Source organism: Mercurialis annua, linkage group LG1-X, assembly GCF_937616625.2.
Source record: "Mercurialis annua linkage group LG1-X, ddMerAnnu1.2, whole genome shotgun sequence".
NCBI lineage: Eukaryota > Viridiplantae > Streptophyta > Magnoliopsida > Malpighiales > Euphorbiaceae > Mercurialis > Mercurialis annua.
The window spans coordinates 506,864-529,574 of NC_065570.1; the positions used below are offsets into that span (position 1 = coordinate 506,864).

The 22,711-nt window shown below is 35.4% G+C and overlaps 3 protein-coding genes across 5 annotated transcripts; all 3 read left to right on the top strand.

Annotated features, from left to right (window-relative positions):
* The first annotated feature begins 71 nt into the window (after nucleotides 1-71).
* Nucleotides 72-11,866, top strand: LOC126659579 (lysM domain receptor-like kinase 3). Of its 2 annotated transcripts, XM_050352886.2 has the most exons (11): nucleotides 72-792; nucleotides 9,340-9,373; nucleotides 9,619-9,767; nucleotides 9,859-10,055; nucleotides 10,188-10,277; nucleotides 10,577-10,670; nucleotides 10,750-10,904; nucleotides 10,998-11,089; nucleotides 11,163-11,301; nucleotides 11,389-11,487; nucleotides 11,568-11,866. In XM_050352886.2, exons 1-11 carry the CDS (start codon nucleotides 186-188, stop codon nucleotides 11,715-11,717), a joined length of 1,806 nt encoding a protein of 601 aa, XP_050208843.1. In that variant the 5' UTR covers nucleotides 72-185; the 3' UTR covers nucleotides 11,718-11,866. The 2 variants fall into 2 exon arrangements, with proteins under 2 accessions (XP_050208843.1, XP_050208836.1); XM_050352879.2 differs by lacking the exon at nucleotides 9,340-9,373 and having other exon boundaries at nucleotides 9,609-9,767.
* Nucleotides 11,867-12,578: 712 nt separating this feature from the next.
* Nucleotides 12,579-18,648, top strand: LOC126659561 (calcium permeable stress-gated cation channel 1-like). The gene is made up of 12 exons (XM_050352864.2): nucleotides 12,579-12,983; nucleotides 13,135-13,469; nucleotides 13,574-13,726; nucleotides 14,231-14,366; nucleotides 14,612-14,713; nucleotides 14,894-15,013; nucleotides 15,134-15,214; nucleotides 15,417-15,757; nucleotides 15,839-16,084; nucleotides 16,821-17,145; nucleotides 17,681-17,914; nucleotides 18,139-18,648. Exons 2-12 carry the CDS (start codon nucleotides 13,156-13,158, stop codon nucleotides 18,400-18,402), a joined length of 2,316 nt encoding a protein of 771 aa, XP_050208821.1. The 5' UTR covers nucleotides 12,579-12,983; nucleotides 13,135-13,155; the 3' UTR covers nucleotides 18,403-18,648.
* Nucleotides 18,649-19,318: 670 nt separating this feature from the next.
* On the top strand, nucleotides 19,319-22,239 carry LOC126665938 (transcription elongation factor SPT4 homolog 2). 2 transcript variants are annotated; one of them, XM_050358874.2, is made up of 6 exons: nucleotides 19,319-19,430; nucleotides 19,540-19,672; nucleotides 19,755-19,846; nucleotides 19,928-19,983; nucleotides 20,578-20,639; nucleotides 21,974-22,239. In XM_050358874.2, the coding sequence occupies exons 2-6, from the start codon at nucleotides 19,583-19,585 to the stop codon at nucleotides 22,022-22,024; spliced, it is 351 nt and encodes a 116-aa protein (XP_050214831.1). In that variant the 5' UTR covers nucleotides 19,319-19,430; nucleotides 19,540-19,582; the 3' UTR covers nucleotides 22,025-22,239. The 2 variants fall into 2 exon arrangements, with proteins under 2 accessions (XP_050214831.1, XP_050214830.1); XM_050358873.2 differs by having other exon boundaries at nucleotides 19,322-19,430; nucleotides 19,534-19,672.
* Nucleotides 22,240-22,711: the final 472 nt, after the last annotated feature.

Below are 22,711 nucleotides of genomic sequence, written 5' to 3' on the forward strand. Positions count from 1 at the left end.
CATAACTGAATGAAATGGTACCAAATTTAATAAAAAAATATAGCCTGTTTTGTTATTTACTAATCATGGAAGGTTGTTATTTTTTAATTCAACGAATCACAGACACGAGTGACGACGGCAAACAAAAATGAAACCCACCAAAAGGTCTCAAATTGTACACCAACTCTTCAGTCTCCACCCTCACAATGAACACAAACCTACTCTTCCTTGCGCTACTTCTACTTGTGTTGAAAGTGGAGACAAACTGTAAAACTGGGTGTGATCTTGCCTTAGCATCTTACAACATATGGAAAGGAGTCAACCTCACATATATCAGCACCCTTTTTACCTTAAACATCACTCAAATACTTCCTTACAATATCCCTAATGTCCCAAACCAAGACAGCCTCTTAATCGATTCAAGAATCAGCATACCCTTTTCTTGTGACTGCTTAAATGGTGATTTCTTGGGCCATACGTTCAATTATACCACACAGTCTGGTGATACTTATTCTAAAATTGCAAAATTTGCTTTTGCTAATCTCACCACTGAGGATTGGGTTCACAGGGTCAACACTTATGACACTACCAGGATACCGGACGGTGCTCTAATTAATGTCACCCTCAATTGTTCATGCGGAGATAAGCGTGTGTCTGAGAATTATGGGTTGTTCTCCACGTACCCGCTTAAGCCTGGCCAGAATTTATCTTCTGTAGCGGCAGAGTCTGGGGTACCGCCTGAGTTGCTGCACAAGTACAACCCGGGAGTGAACTTTAATGCAGGGAGTGGAATTATTTATTTGCCGGCAAAAGGTTAGTAAGTTCTTTTAACATTTTTTATATACTATAATTTAGTTCTGTTATTAGGTGAGCTTTTATACAAGTCAAAGTTCACTGATAGCTTCAAAGTTCAAAAGATGATTCCATAAGCATATGTAACACACACCCACTTTGGTTTAGCAGGTCATAGATTAATGATTGGTAGGTCTTTGAAGTGGGCATAATTAAAGATCATATGCTCAAACTTAATCAGAGAATTTAACCACCAGAAATATGTAGTCTAAAAGAAAGATATGCTGATTTTTTCAATAAGAAAAGGAGTGAATAAAGAATGCTTATTTTTGATTGTCATTTTTTGAACAAAGGATCATTTCACCCCCTCAACTTGGCACGAAATATCGAAAAAGCCCAAGTTCATACAAGTGGATCACTTTTCCCCTGTACTTGGCAAAAACGTATTAAATCCCCTCTCCCACACTCTCACCTTGGAGAGTGAACACACTCTCCGGTTTTTCATGGTAAATATTTAAAACAGCCCTTTATTTTTACTTTATTTTTTAAATTGACATCAAATTATTTTGCCAATGTGGGCCTAGCCTGAATGGTTAAGGCGTCTCTAAGTGCATCGAGAGGTTATGGGTTCGAACCACGTCTCGGTAACTAACAACTAACATGAGACTTTAAAAAGTCGATTTTCACCTTTGATAAAAAAAAACATCAAATTATTTTTAAATTTCAAATATAACCTTTATATTTTTAAACTTCACAAATCAAATTAATTTTCAAACAAAAGGTGAGGAATCTCTTTTCACCTTTTTCATTTACAAAATTTACCTAATTCATTATCAAAAAACTTAACCTAATCTCATAACCCGCCGCCTCAATCTTCTTCTTCTTCACACCATACCCCGTCGCCTCAAACTTCTTCTTCTTCACTGAACTGACGAACGGTGCTGCGACGACCTTCTTCCGCTGCCAATTGCAATCTCCAGTGGTGACGATGGTGTTGCGACGAACGGCAATTATTTTTCAGTGCTGGACGAACAGAAATTTTACAGAGACAAACGATTGAAGCAGCAAGCGACGAACGGGAACCTTCACGGCTTCACCTCCAGCAACGAATCACTGAAGCATCGATCGACGAATGACATCAAGAATCCGCCGTTGCTGCCGTTCTTCGATCTATGCTTTAGTTCTTCGATGATTCTCCCTTGTGAAGTGTTTAATTTCTTTTGGATTGCTGTCTTTTCAATTTGTTTTGATTTTGAGGATTGATTATGTTGTGTTTTTTGTTTTGTTTTGAAGGGTTATTTCAAAAGCTAAAATCCCACATTGGAAGTTTAAAAGACTATACTTGAGTTTATATAGTATTTTCTATTATGGGTTGATAAGTGTGTTGAGGGGAAGGGAATAGGCTCGCGCGCCCCCCCCCCCCCCCCCCCCCTCTTCGGAGTTGGACTTGGGTGTGGGTGGATGATTGAAATCAAGTGGGCTTAGTCCAAGGCTTGATTAAATTTTTTGCTACCTGAAATTATAATTATAATTTTTATTTAATTATAATTAAAACCTTATCTCAGAAAGCCCATATTTGACCAAGTAAAAATTTGTTTTGGTTAATGCCAATATTTTCGGAACAAACATTTCACTTACTCTTTAACACACGTTTTAATCACTTTTTAATTTTAATCTGCACTATCTGATTTCAGTTAACTTGAATTGTTCCTATTTTATGTCTACATTCATTTTTAACTTAAATTTTAAAATCATGGTTAGCTGGATTAGTGGGGATACGAAAATCGTATCAAATATTCTACACTGTTACTTCTGATCCTACTTTTGAATAAGTAGAGGGCTTAGTTGTATCCTGGGGTATACGCTGAATATAGCGAAATATACTTTAGGTCAGTGAAACATTTTCACGCCTCAAAACTTTTACATTCTGTTCATCTCTCTGAATTATACAACAATCTAAAGTATATTGCTATGACTACTGAGACGATGAATACGGGTCTTACCGGTGCTGACAAGACCGACGCTCCACCTACGGTCGCCCTTCCTACTGGTGTCGTTCCGCCGACCATAATGGCAACCGTTCCATACGCCAAACCCTTTCCAGACATCTCAAAGATACAAGTCTTTGACGGTGAAAACTTTCGGAGATGGCAGGAGCGGATCTTTACTGTTCTCGACATGCATGGTGTTGCCTCTGCATTAACTGAGGCAAAACCTCTTCCTACTGCTGTCAAGGAATCCGAAACATGGCTTTATGCCAATAAGGTTTGTCGACACACAATAATCAGTACATTATCTAATGAACTTTTTGACGTTTATTGTGCGTACAAGGAAGCAAAACAGATATGGGAGTCCATGATCAGCAAGTACACGGCTGAGGATGCTGGCAAACAGAAGTTTGTAATAGGCAACTTTTACAAATGGACGATGGCCGAGGATAAGGATATGATTTCGCAGATTAATGAATACCACAAACTGCTGGAGGATCTTAAAGGAGAATCGATTGCACTCCCTGAGGAATTCGTTGCTGGAATTCTGATTGAGAAACTGCCTCAATCATGGAATGACTATAAGCAGAATCTGAAACATAAGCATAAACAGCTTACTTTGCAGGAACTGATCACTCACATCATCATTGAGGAGACGAACCGAAAGGAGATCAAAGCTGCCCGAAATAAGGCACTAACAGCAAGGGCAAACATGGTGCAAAGCAAGGGGAACTTCAAGAGGTATGATCAAAAACCCCCTGTAGTTGTGAATTCCGATTACATGCCCAAGGTTGCTAACTCCACTGCTTTTAAGAAAAAGAGTACATGTTTTGTGTGTGGAAAGCCAGGTCACTTTGCAGCTCAATGCAGAAAAAGAATGAGAAATGGCAATCCTCCTAAGCCAAATGCGAATTTGGTTGAAGGAGATGACATAGTTGCTGCTGTCATTTCTGAAGTGAATCTGGTGGCTGATGCGAGAAACTGGGTGGTAGACTCTGGTGCTACCAGGCATATCTGTGCAAGCAGAGATGCTTTTTCCTCCTACAAACCAGTAGGGGATGGAGAAGAACATGTGTTCCTTGGTGATTCCCGAACAACCCCTGTTCTTGGAAAAGGAAAAGTTCTTCTCAAGCTCACATCAGGGAAGACATTGGCTCTGAATGGAGTACTTCATGTACCAAATATTAGGGCTAATTTGTTGTCTGTTGCACTAATGGGTAAGGGTGGAGTTAAAGTGTCATTTGAGTCTGACCAGATTGTAATGACAAAAAATAATGTCTTTGTGGGAAGGGGTTATTGTAATCAGGGTTTATTTGTTTTGAATGTTGCTGAAATAATAAAAGAGACTGCATCTCCTTCTGCTTATATTATTGACTCTATTGATTTATGGCATGCTAGATTAGGACATGTGAATGCTAGCTATATAAAGAAAATGCAATCAATTGGAATAATTTCTGGCATTAATAAAACGAATTTGGATAAATGTCAAATATGTGCTGAAGCTAAATCAACAAAGAAAACATGTCATTCTGTTGTTAGAGAATCTGAACTACTTAGTTTAATTCACACTGATTTAGGAGACCTAAAACAGACCATGACTAGAGGTGGTAAAAAATATTATGTGACCTTTATAGATGACTGTTCTAGGTATGCTAGGGTTTATTTGCTAAGAAATAAAGATGAAGCATTTGATATGTTTTTAATTTATAAGGCTGAAGTTGAAAACCAACTTAATAAAAAGATAAAAAGAATTAGATCAGATAGAGGAGGAGAATACATAGCATTTAATGACTACTGTGAAAAAGAAGGAATAATACATGAAGTAACCCCTCCATATTCCACTGAATCTAATGGTGTAGCAGAAAGAAAAAATAGAACCCTAAAAGAAATGATGAATGCACTATTAGTTAGTTCTTCTGCTAGTGACAACTTGTGGGGTGAAGCAATATTAACTGCCTGTCATTTACAAAATAGAATACCCTATAAGAAAACTGGTAAAACACCTTATGAACTGTGGAAAGGTTATAGACCTAACCTGAAATATTTAAAAGTGTGGGGGTGTTTAGCTAAAGTAATGTTGCCTGACCCTAAGAAAAGAAAAATAGGTTCTAAGACCTCTGATTGTATGTTTATTGGGTATGCTGAACATAGTGCTGCATATAGGTTCCTTGTTTTGAAAAGTGATGTACTTGATTGCAACACTATAGTTGAAACTAAAAATGCTGAGTTTTTTGAGAATGTGTATCCACTAAAGACTGAGTCAATTTCTCATATGCCCACTGTTAATGAAAATGAAACTGAAAATATAACAGTGAACTCTACTGAGGAGTTGAGACGGAGCAAAAGACAAAGAATTGAAAATTCTTTTGGAAATGATTTTTATACTTATTTGGTTGATAATGAACCTCAAACTTTTAATGAAGCTGTTTTCTCTTCTGAATCTGTTTTCTGGAAAGAAGCTATTAAAACTGAAATTGATTCAATTAATCAAAATAATACTTGGGTTTTAGTTGATTTGCCTCCTGGCGCAAAACCCATTGGCTGTAAATGGATTTTTAAAAGAAAAATGAATCCTGATGGTTCAATTGAAAAATATAAAGCTAGATTGGTTGCGAAAGGCTTTTCTCAAAAACCAAACATTGATTATTTTGACACTTTTGCCCCTGTAACTAGAATTGCTTCAATTAGAGTTTTAATTGCCTTAGCTTCAATTCATAAACTTTTTATTCATCAAATGGATGTTAAAACTGCGTTTTTAAATGGCGAGTTAGAAGAAGAAATTTATATGACTCAACCCGAGGGTTGTGTTGTTTCAAAACAAAAGAACAAAGTTTGTAAACTTTTGAAATCATTATATGGTTTGAAACAAGCTCCTAAACAATGGCATGAGAAATTTGACCAAGTTGTGATTAGTGATGGGTTTTCCTCTATTGATGTCGATAAATGTGTTTATACTAAAGTGACTGAAAATGAGTCTGTCATCATTTGTTTATATGTGGATGATATGCTTATCTTTGGTACATGCTTGGTATAATACATGAGACAAAGTCTTTTCTTGCTTCTCAATTTGATATGAAAGATATGGGTGAAGCAAATGTAATTTTGGGTGTTAAAATCATAAGGAATGGTGATAGTATTATGCTGTCACAAGGACATTATGTTGAGAAACTTCTTAAGAAGTTTGGACATTTTGATGTCACACCTGTGAGTACTCCTTATGATGCTAACACTCAATTGATGAAGAATAGAGGAGATCCTGTGGCTCAAACTGAGTATGCTCAGGTTATTGGGAGTCTGATGCATCTGACGAATTTCTCTCGACCTGACATAGCTTATGCTGTGTGTAGATTGAGTAGATATACTCATAATCCCAACCGTGATCATTGGAATGGCATTGTCAGACTAATGAAATATTTGAGAGGAACCATGAATTATGGTATCCTATACAGTGGATTTCCCGCTGTACTAGAAGGGTACAGTGATGCTAACTGGATCTCTGATTCAGATGAGACAAAATCCACTAGTGGTTATGTGTTTACACTTGGAGGAGGTGCGATTGCTTGGAGATCATCTAAGCAAACATTAATTGCCAAATCTACTATGGAGTCCGAGTTTATAGCTCTGGAATTAGCTGGCAATGAGGCTGAGTGGTTGAAAAACTTCTTAGTCAGTATTCCTTTGGGAATAAAACCAACTCCTTCAGTGTCTATGCATTGTGATTGCCAAGCGGCAATAGCCATTGCTAAGAATAAGGCTTACAATGGAAAGAATAGACATTTACGTCTAAGACATGATGTGGTAAAGCAATTGCAAAAGGATGGAATTATGTCCATTGATTATGTGAAGTCAGAGCTGAATTTGGCCGATCCTCTGACTAAACCTTTGGGAAGGAAAATGATCCTTGAAACATCGAGGGGAATGGGACTTGTGCCAATTTGAGTATTAACCATGGTGGTAACCCGACCTCTGTGATTGGAGATCCCATGAATTTGGTTCATACGGGTAATAACAAATCATGTGTTAGTCCCGCTAGTACTAAATTTTGATTTAGTTCATTCCTATGGTGTGTGTTGTACTAGAAGCAACTATTGTGAGGTTGAGATTGTAACTCTTAATGATTTCATAGTCCTTAAGGATAGTTTAAATTTAGTTGCTATATAAACTTGATGAAATCACCTATATGAGTGTGGAGTGGGGCCGCTCCTATATGACTTGTGGCTAAGTCGTTAGAGCACTCATGAACAAACAGGTACGCGCACGGCCTAAATGCGCACAACCGCGTTGAGTAGCAGTTTGTAAAAGTATAATGTGATTGTTGAGAACTATAACTTACAAATGGAATTCTTGGTTCATAGAAGTTTAAAACTTCACCAGGCTTACCGTGGGTTATAACTCTTCTTTTCAGGTTTTGGTTCATAGTCCAAAAGACACCGAAACTGATGCATTGTATTTAAATAGAGAATTAATCCAGCTAGCGTTTTTTGAAATAAGTGGGGGATTGTTGTGTTTTTTGTTTTGTTTTGAAGGGTTATTTCAAAAGCTAAAATCCCACATTGGAAGTTTAAAAGACTATACTTGAGTTTATATAGTATTTTCTATTATGGGTTGATAAGTGTGTTGAGGGGAAGGGAATAGGCTCGCGCGCCCCCCCCCCCCCCCCCCCCCTCTTCGGAGTTGGACTTGGGTGTGGGTGGATGATTGAAATCAAGTGGGCTTAGTCCAAGGCTTGATTAAATTTTTTGCTACCTGAAATTATAATTATAATTTTTATTTAATTATAATTAAAACCTTATCTCAGAAAGCCCATATTTGACCAAGTAAAAATTTGTTTTGGTTAATGCCAATATTTTCGGAACAAACATTTCACTTACTCTTTAACACACGTTTTAATCACTTTTTAATTTTAATCTGCACTATCTGATTTCAGTTAACTTGAATTGTTCCTATTTTATGTCTACATTCATTTTTAACTTAAATTTTAAAATCATGGTTAGCTGGATTAGTGGGGATACGAAAATCGTATCAAATATTCTACACTGTTACTTCTGATCCTACTTTTGAATAAGTAGAGGGCTTAGTTGTATCCTGGGGTATACGCTGAATATAGCGAAATATACTTTAGGTCAGTGAAACATTTTCACGCCTCAAAGCTTTTACATTCTGTTCATCTCTCTGAATTATACAACAGATTATTGTTGTATTCTGTTTATCCTTTGTTTTGGCTTGTTTATGTTGATGGCGGTTGATGATGGTGGAGGGGGTTAATGACGGTGATGAAGGCGGCTGGAATTAGTTTAATTAAGTTTAAGGGTGGTTGTTATTGGATTGTTAGTGATTAGGTGTAATTAGTCTTTAATTAGGTTATTTAGTTAGGTTTAATTAGTTTAATTGTGAAAAAGGGCAAACAAATCCCTAATTTTTTTATTAATTAAGATTTTTATTAATTAGGAATAGTAAGTATTTTAATTAAGGTTAATTATGATTAATTAGAATTAAATGAGAATATCCAGTTAATCAGATAATTCCACTCTCCTTTTTTGTACCGATCCGGTTTTGCCAAGTGCAGGGGAAAAGTGATCCGGTTTTACGAGTTTGGACTTTTTTGATACTTCGTGCTAAGTTGAGGGGGTGAAATGATCCTTTGTTCGTCATTTTTTAATTGCTATCTGTTGTTTCCTGTAGCTTTTAGACTCACTGACTCACTGTAGTATTTGCTGACGAAATTTGAAAGAGTCATTATTCCATACCTTTTCTTTAGCTTTTAATTATTTCCTCTAAGACCTTCAATTATAATAAGTATTTTACAAGAAAATGAGAGCTTTTATATAAGCTAAAATCCCTGTATGTGTTAATATTTTTTTGAAAAAAAATGGAATTGTAGTGTTAAACCCATATATTGAAGTATGTATACCATCAGTAACAAAACAAATGGAGTTGAGTTTGTTTAATTTGATTAGATGTGTGGATTACTCATATAATAAGATATTAAAGGTGAAGAATACAACCAGAAAATGAATCAATGATATAAATTAATTCATGGATATATTTGTGGCTTACTTATCATTGCTTGTTGGAGATTACCATAATTATTCTTTAATGCATCATTGTTTACAAATCTAATCATTCATTTTTCAGAAAGACATGCCCCTTCCCTGTCACTCTCAATGTGCTGGCCCATTCCCACTCAAAAACTACCTATTCTGCAAGTGTTTTATGACAAAATGATTTCATAACAAATGCATGACTAAATAACTTTATGAGCTAATATTAGTGTAACCGGTTTTTCTGTCTGCATTTTCTTCTTCAAGTATTAGACAATTTGAGAAGAAGAAATCAAAACGGCTGATTGACTCGACTGTTTAAACTTTAGCACATTTCCTGATGATATTCCTGATATGTAAAACTGAAAATAAAGAGATTATTAGATGGCAACATTTGGATTATCTTCTACCTAGAAATGGTTCTCACACTGTAACACAAACCATCTCCTCTAGGCATTACTTGCAATAGCTATGCTTGTAATATACTAATTGGTTGACTGTTCTTATTACTAACTTGAGGGTTTTAAATCCTTTTGCAGATGCAACTGGAAATTACCCTCGACTTAAGAAAAGGTAAGCTATACCAGCATAGCATGATACGTGTTAAATTCTTATCATTTCTTCTTCATTGAACATATCGAGTTAATCTAACAATTCTATCCAATTGTCCTGTTTGCCTATTTTTCAGTGCAGCTGGTATTGTCTATCTTGAGTATTTCCTCATTCTCCCTCTCAGTTTCCCCATATTGATTAAGTTCAATTTAAAGGCAGGCTCTGACATATCTTATCGTTATGGCATTTCAAGCAGGAATCTCAAGGACAGTTATTGCTGGCATATCTATTGCCGGAGTTGCAGGAGCTCTACTTCTTGTGTTTTGTACATATTTCGGATGTTATAGGAAGAAGGATGTGAGCACAAAATTAATCCCAAAAACAACTGCAGAACTCTATGTTAAACATGGACATGGTAATATAAGTATTTAGTTCTCTGATGTATTTTGCTATGTTGCAAACTTGTCATTTGTTGGTTGATTGGTGGCTATCCTGAGGAGTTTTAGGCTTTGGAAGCTGCTTGGAGAAATCTTTGGAAGCAACTGCCTTTGTTGCAACTCCAGGACTTGATGGATTTACAGTGGACAAATCTGTGGAGTTCTCATATGAAGAACTTGCTAAGGCTACCAATGACTTTAGCTTGGCAAATAAGATTGGACAAGGAGGCTTTGGTTCGGTCTACTACGCTGAACTAAGAGGCGAGGTTTGTTATAAATAGAAAACTGGGGAAGATTTTATGTGGCTGTCTACTATAGTTAATCAGGAAATATGTAGTGCATCTACTATCCGAATGTCATTTCCTCATTTACTTCTGCCTCCTATATATATTTTGCAGAGAGCTGCAATAAAGAAGATGGATATGCAAGCATCAAAAGAATTTCTTGCTGAACTGAATGTTTTAACACATGTTCATCATTTGAACTTGGTATGGTAACTATCTAGAAAAACATTCATAGTATATATGGGGAATTCAGGTATCAATTAATTGCAACTTTTTTTTGTTTTGCCAACTTGTTGAAGATTACTAGTATGTATTGATGAAGAATCAATCTACATATAAATTTAAGCAATGCCTCAATCCATATATATATATATATATATATATATATATATATATATGTATGTTGAACTAGCTGCGCTTCATATTTAATTATTACATGTTCATGTTTTCGATGCTGATCTCGTCAGTGTAGTGGTTATAGTGTGTTTGTAATGTTGTGGTAGGTACGCTTAATAGGATATTGTGTCGAAGGTTCCTTATTTTTGGTGTACGAGTTCATCGAGAATGGAAATTTAAGTGAGCATTTGCGTAGATCAGGTAAGAAAGGGGTGATTGAACATGTTATTTATCTGTTATGGATTGAATCTGATGGGCACTTTGTGTGTTTGGCTCATAGATCAGAAGGATCCATTGCCTTGGTCGACGAGGGTGCAAATCGCTCTAGACTCGGCTAGAGGGCTTGAATATATCCATGAGCATACTATTCCACTATACATTCACCGTGACATCAAATCCGCCAACATTTTAATAGACAAAAATTTCCGTGGAAAGGTGTTGCGATATATAGTTCCTGTATTATTGTGGTAGAGTTGGACTCAAAATTGTAATTCTGTCCTAACATATCTCATCTAAAAAGTAAATTAGGTTGCAGATTTTGGGTTAACAAAGCTAACAGAATATGCAAGTGCTTCACTGCATACTCGTATTGTGGGTACATTTGGATACATGCCTCCAGAGTAAGCTGTTGTCTGAACTTAACTTTAAATGTAATTTTAGAGGCATAACAGAAAATTAAAATGGTGTTTTCAGGTATGCACAGTATGGTGACGTATCTCCAAAGATGGATGTATATGCATTTGGAGTTGTGCTGTATGAACTTATATCTGCCAAGGAAGCGGTTGTGAAGACAAATGAAATAATCACAGAGTGCAAGGGACTTGTTGCAATGGTGGTTATTCATGTCAGCTCAGAATTAATTAAGTAAATAGCATGGTAGCTAATTTATATATAAAACTATTGGTACTGTTTTGTGCAGTTTGAGGATGTGGAGGCAGCAGATTGGACGGAAAATGATGTCAGTGAGCTGGTGGATGTTAGGCTTGGAGATAACTATCCCATTGACTCAGTTCGTAAGGTGGAATTTGAGTTTGATATATTGTATGATATTTCAGTGCAATGCAAGAGTTGAGAGCTATATGTTTGATTGATATGCAGATGGCTGAGCTTGCTAAAGCTTGCACACACGAGAATCCGCAACTGAGGCCGAGCATGAGGTCGATTGTGGTAGCACTAATGACACTTTCATCTTCAACGGAAGATTGGGATGAAAATCATGCCCTCCTCAATCTTATGTCCGGGAGGTAGCCTTTGCTTCTTCGTTGCGGCTCATTAATGGTAGTCCAATGCAACTTGAAAGACTCCATAAATTTAGTCTTCCTCCTGTAGTTAAAATAATAGCGTTTGTGTTTGTGAATACTTTTCTGTTATTACGGGGACTCAATCTTTGAACCAAATTTCAACTTATGTGATCTCAGTTCATTAAAAACAACAATTAAAGTAAAGTGGGCAACAATAATACCATCAATTGAACAGATCAAAAGATATGCAAAGCACACATGTATATATGTGTCTGTCTATCTTTTTAAATAGTAATAAAATATTATTATCATATAAAAATCCGAAAATTCAATCCAACAACTAAAGGCCTAATTTTGCTTGATTCCCTGTGACATGCGGGATTAAATTAATATTAAATATGAATGCATGTCAAAGTCATCATAATCCTCCTAACACAAGAAATTAACCTTTTATTCTGCTGCCTGTCTTTCTCTAATACTCGGTCTTCTTTGCATGCACACATTAATTTTATTTTAATATTTTGAAAAGAAGAAGAAGAAATTAACTAAATGATAAGCCGATTAATTGTTAATAAAACTAATTAGCTGTAACCTTCTTTTAAAAATGAAAACAGTCAAAAAACGGTTGTAAACCAAAAGTCCCCACAACTTGTAAACGTAACATACGCTATCTCCACGCGGCGGCAACACTTTGCTTTATTACAACGCAAATCCATCATCAACACTAATCCCCATTTCTATTGGTCCGTGCTTTTCACTTTCCAATCCTACGTGGCGCAAAAATTCCCGTTGGTGAACCCACGTGGTTTATTGCCGACATTAGGGGTCATTCACTTGAGCTTACTTAAACAATACAAAAAAGGAAGTGAGTCGAAGAACATAGAGGTAGATAAAGCTTAGTTTAGCTAAAAAACATTGAGAGTTAAGTTGGGTAATAAATAGATGATGCTCTAAAACCGTTAACATCGCAAAATACATGAACAAGAGAAAGTCAGTGGAGCAGTCTCTCCTCAGATTTTATTACAAACAAAGAAATATTACCATTTCTTAACTACTCCCAATGATTCCTGTTTCTGGAATTTCACAGCTCTTAATTAATATCCAAATTAAAAGGAAAGTAAAGGAGTAAACTTTAATCATTCTATACCCTTTTTTAATTGACCTACCAAAAAAGCAATCCCAACACTCCCTTCTTCATCTTCTTCTTAACTCCGGCCACCTTCAAAAAGACCGTTGCTGTTTGAACTTTAGGAATTTGTTCTCAGCCACCCAGGTAATCATTTTTCTTATCTTTTAAACATTCAGTTCAATTTCACTGTTATTGAAAACTAGTTCACTTTTTCCTATTTATATTCTATTTTTTCTAAAGTTGTTCTTAATTTAGCAACTATATACTGAAAGTTTTTGTTTTTGGGTTATTGCAGATTTTTTGCTTGAAGATTTAAATGGCAACTCTTGCGGATATAGGGCTTTCTGCAGCCATAAATCTTCTATCTGCCTTTATTTTCCTTATAGCATTTGCTATTTTGAGACTCCAGCCCTTTAATGATAGGGTTTACTTTCCCAAATGGTATCTTAAAGGCTTAAGAACCAGCCCTACACACTCAGGAGCCTCTGTGAGGAGGGTAATCAATTTAGACTTCAGATCTTATCTCAGATTTCTAAACTGGATGCCTGAAGCTTTGAAAATGCCAGAGCCTGAACTTATTGACCATGCTGGCTTGGATTCTGCTGTTTACTTGCGCATTTACTTGTTAGGGTATGCTCAAACTTAATCTCTACTCTTTTATGTGGTTACTGTAATGTCTCTTTTTGGCAGGTAATGTGGCTTTGCATATTTTCCTTTTCCTTAATTTGATGCAGGCTTAAGATTTTTGTTCCTATTGCATTCCTTGCTTGGGCTATCCTGGTTCCGGTGAATTTTACTAACAGCACCTTGGAGCGTGCATCAGCTAATGTGACTTCCAGCGACATCGACAAGCTTTCAATTTCTAATATCCCTCTTGGATCGGAAAGGTATCAATTCATCCTTGTATGCTTCCTTTAAAGCTGGCTCTTGGTATCCATAATTTGTTTCTCATGTTTATCATAATAGTCTACTAACCATAAGATGTCTAGTTTGAATATATTTTACTAGTGAGTATCAAATTTGGTATAAATAATCATTTTAATATCTGGACTCATGTCTTAGTTGATATTCGCTGGTTTATTTACTATCTTTTGCAATGCAGCTTTTCTGACCATCCTGCCTTTAGTTTTTAATTCTTAATTCATGTGTATCCACTTGTTTTCTGGACTCATGTCTTAGTTGATATTCGCTGGTTTATTTACTATCTTTTGCAATGCAGCTTTTCTGACCATCCTGCCTTTAGTTTTTAATTCTTAATTCATGTGTATCTACTTGTTTTACTTTCAGTTTTCTGCTCTTGTAACATTATTTTTACTTGGTAAATTTTGTTTAAAGCTGCATGCTTTGGCCGTATAAACTAAATAATGTACGAATCATGTAATGCTTTGCAGGTTTTGGACCCACATTGTGATGGCTTATGCCTTTACATTTTGGACTTGCTATGTATTAATGAAGGAGTATGCTAAAGTTGCCACAATGCGGTTGGAATTTCTTGCCTCAGAGAAACGTCGTGCAGATCAATTTACAGTAAGATGATTACTTGCCTTGTCCACTTCATGAGAATTTAGAATTTTGTTCTCAACTAGCAAGTCTGTTCTACTGTTTCCCTTTTAAGAATAAAAGTTGTGATTATTATTTATTCGTCAAACTAGATAGGATGTGTTCCTGGCAATTTTGTGACTATTCGTGCTTCCCTTATCGCTATATTTCAGCACCTTCAATTTTGTTAGAGGCTGCATGACAAACTTGTATCTTTGATTTATTTTTTGCAGGTCCTTGTTAGAAATGTACCACCAGATCCCGATGAATCTGTTAGTGAACTTGTGGAGCATTTTTTTCTGGTCAACCATCCGGATCACTACCTAACGCATCAGGTAGGTTCCAGCTTGAAGATATACTCTGGAAGTTCTTGTTAGAGACCTAAAGAACTGGATTGATTAATCAGTTGTGAGGAATCACAATGGGAACTTAAGCCAGTTTAGGAGTTGTTGCATCATGTCGGTTGGTATCTTTGTTTTAGTGGACTGTTATAAAGTGTTGTGACTTCTATGCAGGTGGTTTACAACGCAAACAAACTGGCCAAATTGGTCAAGAAGAAGAAAAAAATGCAGAACTGGCTTGACTACTACCAGCTTAAGTATTCTAGAAATCAGTCGCAGAGGCCTCTAATGAAGGTACTTCCTAATGCATCTCAGATGAGAAACAATTATCTTATGTCTGAGTTCACTTCATGTCCATGCCCACCTAAATGCCTAATTTTATCTCAACTTATGTTTTATTGTCTTTATTTGCAGACTGGTTTTCTTGGTCTTTGGGGGCAGAAGGTGGATGGTATTGATCATTATACATCAGAGGTTGAGAAACTATCAAAAGAAGTAAGTCAGCTTAAGTTTCTTGCAAACTGTTAGTTCCTTTTAACACGATATATAACATTCTAGTAGTAGCTACTTCTGAGGTTATTGATCTGATTAAAGATGGGGCATGTAATCAAGATTTTCTTATTCTGTTGGTTTTTTAGTCATCACTGCCAATGCTCTAATTTCTGTTCATAAACTGTTTTTCTTGCCTGCAATTCAGACAGCAGAAGAGAGAGAAAGGGTTAAAAAGGATCCAAAGTCAATCATGCCAGCAGCATTTGTTTCATTCAAAACTCGATGGGGTGCGGCTGTTTGTGCACAGACTCAGCAATCAAGAAATCCGACACTGTGGTTAACTGATTGGGCTCCAGAGCCTCGTGATATATATTGGCAAAACTTAGCCATACCTTATGTTTCACTTGCAATCAGGACGTTGATAATGGGCGTAGCATTCTTTTTTCTTACCTTTTTTTTCATGATCCCAATTGCATTTGTGCAAACTCTTGCAAGCATCGAGGGAATTGAGAAAATAGCGCCCTTTCTGGAGCCCATAATTGAAACGTTAGTATTCCTCCTAGTCTCCTTTAGTTAAAACTCTTCACTGTTAGACACCTGCTAATTTATTATCAAATATTAATGCAGAAAATTTATTAAATCATTTATCCAAGGTTTCCTGCCTGGCATTGTGTTGAAGCTTTTCCTGATCTTTCTGCCATCAATATTGATGATCATGTCTAAATTTGAAGGCCTCACATCTCTGTCTTCTCTGGAAAGGAGATCAGCAACACGATATTACATTTTTAATATTGTGAATGTGTTCCTTGGGAGCATAATCGCTGGAAGTGCATTTGAACAGCTAAATGCGTTTCTAAAGCAGTCTGCTAACGAGTATGTTACACTTGCAAATTAATCTTCACTTTTGTATTTTTAATGCATCAGACTTCTTATGCTATATTTCTTAGAAACTGATGGGCATTGAGCATCAAAAGTAATCTTATGAATTGTGAACGAGTAACAATAATCTGTCATCATTGTATGCAGGAAGGATTGGGATTCCCTCAAGTTCATTTTGAACTTGAGGGGGTCATGTTCACGATCTACACCGTTCATTATAAAATGAACGGTGTAGATAAAAAAAACACAATTTTAATCAAATTAATCTATACCGTTCATTTTATAATGAACGGTGTAGATCATGAACATGACCCCCTAATCCCAATCCATGCAGGAAATATTTGGAGAAAAGGGGGGAAAAAAAGCAAATTGTCAAATTTGTATGCATGACTTGGGGAGTCTAATTTGTGCTATACTAAATTGTCCTTTCCAAACCGTTAAACTTTGATCCTTCCCTTTGCAAGATTGTTTTATTTGCTTACACATTCATGGAACTTCTTTGTTGAATCAATGAATCTCAGTATAAATGGCCTTACTTCTATTATCCACCTTAGAATTTCAGAGGATGTACCTATGTTGCTGCCTTTTACGAATTTTAAATCTCTTCTTGACCTTATTAATGTTGAATTTAATGTTTGATCACGAATCCTAAGTTGCATGTTTGCATCTTATATTTTTCACTGTCAGTGATAATTTTTATTTATCAGTTCTTCGTTTCTATATGTTGCAGCATTCCTAAAACAATTGGTGTGGCTATTCCAATGAAAGCAACTTTTTTCATAACCTACATAATGGTAGATGGATGGGCTGGAATAGCTGGAGAAGTTTTGATGCTGAAACCACTAATAATCTACCACCTGAAGAATTTCTTCCTGGTGAAAACTGAAAAGGATAGGGAAGAGGCAATGGATCCTGGAAGTCTTGGTTTCAACACTGGAGAACCTCGTATACAGTTCTATTTTCTATTAGGTCTTGTATATGCAACTGTGACGCCAACTCTCCTTCCGTTCATTATAGTTTTCTTTGCCTTCGCTTATGTTGTGTTCCGTCATCAGGTAAATATTCAATAGAGAGGAATTTGCATATAGTCACTGGGATACAGTTATTGTTACAAATGTGTAATTTAAGACTGACATCCTAGTTTGACATTAGGCACACTGGATAGGTTGCAAACGCCTTAGTTTCTTTTAATTATTTGTAGGAGATGTGTGCTAGACTTGGACTGCTGTCATAAAAGTTTCCGTTAAGCGTTTGGCTTTTTAATTTTCCTTGAAATATAAAATAGTGTTAAAAGAATATATGAAGGTGTAACAGAAGAAGTGATTGCAAAGGATTCCTTGCATTAATAAGTAGTATATGCCTTGATCTTGATGCTTTCCACTGGCCAACTTTCTTTCCTAATTTCACAGATTTGAATCTTTAAACCGATGGAGCATTAAGAGAAAATTCTAAAAACTTGCAAGTAGTCTCTTATCTGTTACTTTTGCATGTATTACCGCACTAGTTAGGAGAGGGACAAGCTTGGATTAATGTCTGCCTTAAATTATATTGTTTTTCGTCAGTATCTTAAACTTTTATTTGCAACTGCAGATTATAAATGTATACAACCAAGAGTATGAGAGTGGTGCAGCATTCTGGCCTGATGTTCATGGACGTGTTATTACTGCATTGGTAATCTCACAGGTGCTATTGATTGGACTGTTGAGTACAAAGGACGCTGCTCAGTCAACACCACTCCTTGTTGTCCTTCCTGTACTCACTATATGGTTCCATATGTTCAGCAAAGGCCGCTATGAACCTGCATTCATTAAAAATCCACTACAGGTGTGTTACGTCTTCCTATTGCAAGAGTTATGCTCTGTAATTGTCTGTATTTTTTCTCTTATCTGTCAACATGTTGGAGTAAGTACATGCTTGTGCCGTCTCTCACTACCTGAGAACTTGGTTTAGGTTAATCTAACGCATGAAGAAAACTATTGTTGCTGTTGAGCATGTGCTTATATCCGATGTATTGTATACTATGAGTGGTTTTATTTGTCATATTTCAGGAAGCAATGATGAAAGATACTCTAGAACGTGCAAGAGAACCGAACTTCAATTTGAAATCCTTCCTTCAAAATGCATATCTGCATCCAGTGTTCAAAAGCTGTGATGATGACAGCGACGATGACGATATAAGTAAAAAGATGGAAAATGAAAATGTGCTAGTGCCTACAAAACGTCAATCACGAAGAAATACACCTGTGCCGAGTAGAATGAGTGGCGCATCATCACCATCTTTACATGAGCTGAAGGAGGAAGCTGTGCCGTAACTCTCAAAGGAGTTTGCTGTACATTTGGCACATTGCAACACTAGGGAAGAGTAGTGACATTGTAAATGAAAAGGGTACAGAATTAAGTGATTTGTTTATAGGGAGGAGGCCAGTTGCAAAAAGCAGTGAAATGTTTGAATAGAGGCTCTGGATTTTGAGGTGGCAACTGTTTGAGAGGATGATGACTATTTATTTTATTTATAGTGTATATGAATTATTATTCAAAGTGAGTTTGGCTTTGTACAATACAGGTTTTTTCTTTTTTTTTTTTCAATCCAGAGTAGTGCTTTATTCTTGTGCTCCTCAATCTTTCTCATGCAGATATTATTCAATATGATTTCAATAAGATTGGTGTAGGTTTATTTTGTAGTTTTATGTTATTCAGTTCTTCAATATAATCTTTGTGAAGTTTCCTATGATATAGCAAGTTTTTTTGTAGTTTCATTTTATAAAATGTTTTGAATATGATTTTAGTAGATTTTAATAATTTCCAATATTGATTATATTGAACTTTATGAATATCTGGATCATCCACTATCACACTTTTAATGATTATAAGTCGCTATACTAAAAAACGGCCATATCTCAATTGCAAACAAATTGTGTTATTTTATTTTCGTCTATTTTCATTAGATGAATTGAACACATTTATATGGGCGGAAATGGACAGAAATAGACATGATGACTTAATTTGGATGAAATTGCTAGTGTAGAAATCCAATGTAGACGTTTTGTAGTACAAAAATTCAATAATTAAAAGTATAATAATGCGGGGACCAAACATATGTTAATCCGAAAATAAATTACCATATGAAATCATACTGAAAATTACAGTCTAAATAAAAATTAATTTTTTAATTAGAGGACATTTTTATAATTTTGGGTATTTTTAAAATTCCTCATTTTTTCTTTTAGTGCAATCATTAACAACATATTTTAAGGAAAGAGTCACAATCATGCATATAAAGGAGGAGGAAGAGGCAATTTTTCTTTAACCTCCGCCGACTCGAAATTACAACCACCCCCAGGTATTTAACTAATTTGTTCTCTTATTTTGTGATGATTGTGCCCTAGCTTACGTTGGTACTTTTTGTGTATTTCATGTAATTAATTACACGAAATATTATGAAGCTGTAGAGTGATTTGGGAGTGAATAGAAAATTGTAAGATAGTCGCGCAAATGGGAAGCGTACCAGCGCAAATTCCGACTAGCTTTGGGCATGAACTCAGGGCTTGTCTTCGCTGTCGTCTCGTCAAAACCTATGATCAGGTCTCTCATTTTGTTTTCCTTTTATGTTTTTAATTTCCTGTTTCTTTTCGAATTATAGGCTTAATTTCTAATGAATTTGCAGTTTAGGGAGTCGGGATGCGAGAACTGCTCCTTCTTTAAGATGGACGAGGATCATGAGCGCGTCGTCGATTGCACTACTCCTAACTTTAATGGGTACTGCTACACAATCCTCTTCTTCTTTTTTTTCCCGATATTCCTTGGCTAATTGTTTAACTCTGTTAATTGTTGTTGCAGGATAATTTCTGTCATGGACCCATCTAGATCCTGGGCTGCTCGCTGGCTCAGAATTGGTATCTTCTTTATTCCTTTCTTCACTACTTTTCTCTTTTTTGATTTTTGTAGACCATATCATTTGAATTGCACTAATTACATGGATTCCTTTCTATCATAATTTGTGGGCTTATTTCAAGTGTTAATTGTTTTAGGCTAAGTAGCACGGAAACAGATAATGAAAACGACCCGATATGTTTGAGGACTTTATCATCTTGCAATTCTTGACTCAATATGCTCTAAAACTTTGGTGTCTTTCTCCCTACTTCACTCTTTAGTTCAATTAAAATATCTATCAAATCGAAAAACGAGTATTCTTGATAAGAAGTCTAGTTTTACCTCTGATTGATATACTACACTTTGAGATACTTACATGGGTTGTGAATGGAAGGAAATTAATTATTTAAATTACTGATGTGCGATAATACTAACTTAGTTGAGGTTCATGTGCACATAGATTGAAACTTTTTCTTCTGCTATTTGCCCAAATAGCTTTTGAGGTTCTTCTAATGAACCACGGGATCCCTAGTCCCTCTTATTATTCTGCCTATGAAAAATTTGCTGTATAAGATCATTTATGCTATATATTCTTTTTTGATTGAATTCTTTTCCAGGGAGATTTGTTCCTGGTTGTTACACTCTTGCTGTCTCAGAAGCATTACCAGAGGACTTGCAGGTTTAATCTTTGTACCAATTACAGTTCATATACTTTATTTAAATTTTAAAGTTAGATCATTTTCATCTTAGAATTTCTTTGTTTTGCATGCTTAGCATATCTGTGATTCACATCATCCGCCTGCAAATCTATTATGGTTAATACTCATAATCATAATCATAGTCATTAATATTTGGTTACAATTAAATTTGTTTTTAAAGATAGATGAATAATGCTACTGGGCAATAGCATGCTTATTCTTTGAGCTAGAAGATGGAATGCTGCTACCCATTTTGGAATTTTTAAAATTATACTCCGTCCCAATAGAGTTATCCACTTTGCCTGTATCACACAGTATAAGAAAAGCAATTATTGTTTGTGGGTTTTGTAAAAAATTTCTTACTTTTCTTGTCATACTCCTATTTAATATAGAGTCCACTTACTATTTACTTTCAATTTACTCATTAGTGGATTTTAAATAGGGGTAATATAGAAAAATTGATTGTAAAAAGTAGTTACTTTTTGAAAGTGAACAAGAGTTTTGGGATAAAAAAATTTCTCAAAGTGGACAACTTTATTGGGACAGAGGGAGTAGTAATTTTGCTTTTTTGCTGCTTATCTTTGTTGAAATATAAACATTGCACGGTTTGCTCTCTTTATGTTGTCTTACTGCAAGGTTCGACAACACATTTGTTTCTACCACATTATGGCTCGAGTTGGCATGTATTGGGTAGAGATTATGCTATGCCCATAGTCTTACACAGAAAAGTAGCTTTTTGGAGAAACTTTATATTCTGGCGTTTCAGAAAATCAGCTTTTACTTGTCATGGCTTTTTGTGCATAGCCATAAAAGAGTATGCCAAACTATGAACCCTAATAGTCTTATTTTGTTCAGGTAGTTATACTAACCACCTCGGGTGGTTCTACGAACCCATAACCCATTGAATAGTTGAATCAGTACTTTTTTTCCTTTTCTTCATTTTGTTTTTAATTCAATAAGAAAGGTGAATTAATAATTTACGAGGAACTTGTGTCACACAACTAAAGCCAGAAATTCAATGGGAACATAATAACCGATTTAAATTTTTGAAATTTGCTTGGAACGCTCAGCTTTCTTTAGGTCGATGAGTTTTTTAGATTGCTACACTAATGTAGGCAGAATCATAATCAGACATTCCTAAGGGCGGGAAGTTGAGTGTTCTGGTTCATTTATATCTTTGTTTCTCTCTTGAGGTATCTACCCCAGTGACAGTATCACCAGTTCCAATCCCTGAAACCAATTGATTAATTAATTTTGTGTTGAAGTGTTTTGATAAGCATTTTCTTGATTGACCATTCTTCCCGGATTCTTGCAGGCTTTATGTGAAGAAGAACGTGTGCAGTACAATCCACCGAAGCGTGTATAAGTGACTGGTTACTAGCATATCTTTTATGCTTGAACTCGACTGTGTAATTAATTGGAGTAGGTTGAACTGGAGCTTGTTTTGATGTTAATCTGAGTTAATTTTGAATACTTTGAGTCAATTTCTAGTAGTACTTGTCTTGTACAATACAAGGTTTCTTGTTATTCAAAGTGTGCGTTTCTCTGATTGACTTTTAACAATACAAGGTTTTTTCTTTATTTTGTTTACCATATATGTGTTTTTTTATTTATTTTATACTATATAATTTTGGAAATTACAAATGTTTTGATTATATGTTTAGATAGTTTGCACTAATCTTGATATGCTTTCAATGAAATTTGAGTATCCCTTTCAATAGATTCTTTTATAGTTTTATACAGGTCAATAGGTTCTTTATGTGATTTCATTAAAATGTCAATAGTTTTGAGTATAATTTTAATAGATAATCTCAAATGGTATAAGGGTCCAATTTATCCAACAAATGCTTTTCTTTCCAATTATAAAAAAAGCCGTAATTTAATAAATAAATAAATTTTAAAGGGTTTTTCATAATTGTAATAAGATTTAAGTAGATCTTTTTCTATGTATTTATACCATTTAATAGTTTTAATTTGGTTTTATAAAATTCTATGGTGGTTTTAATATATTTTGTAGTTTCATTTTATTGAGTATGTTTTAACTTTTAAGTAA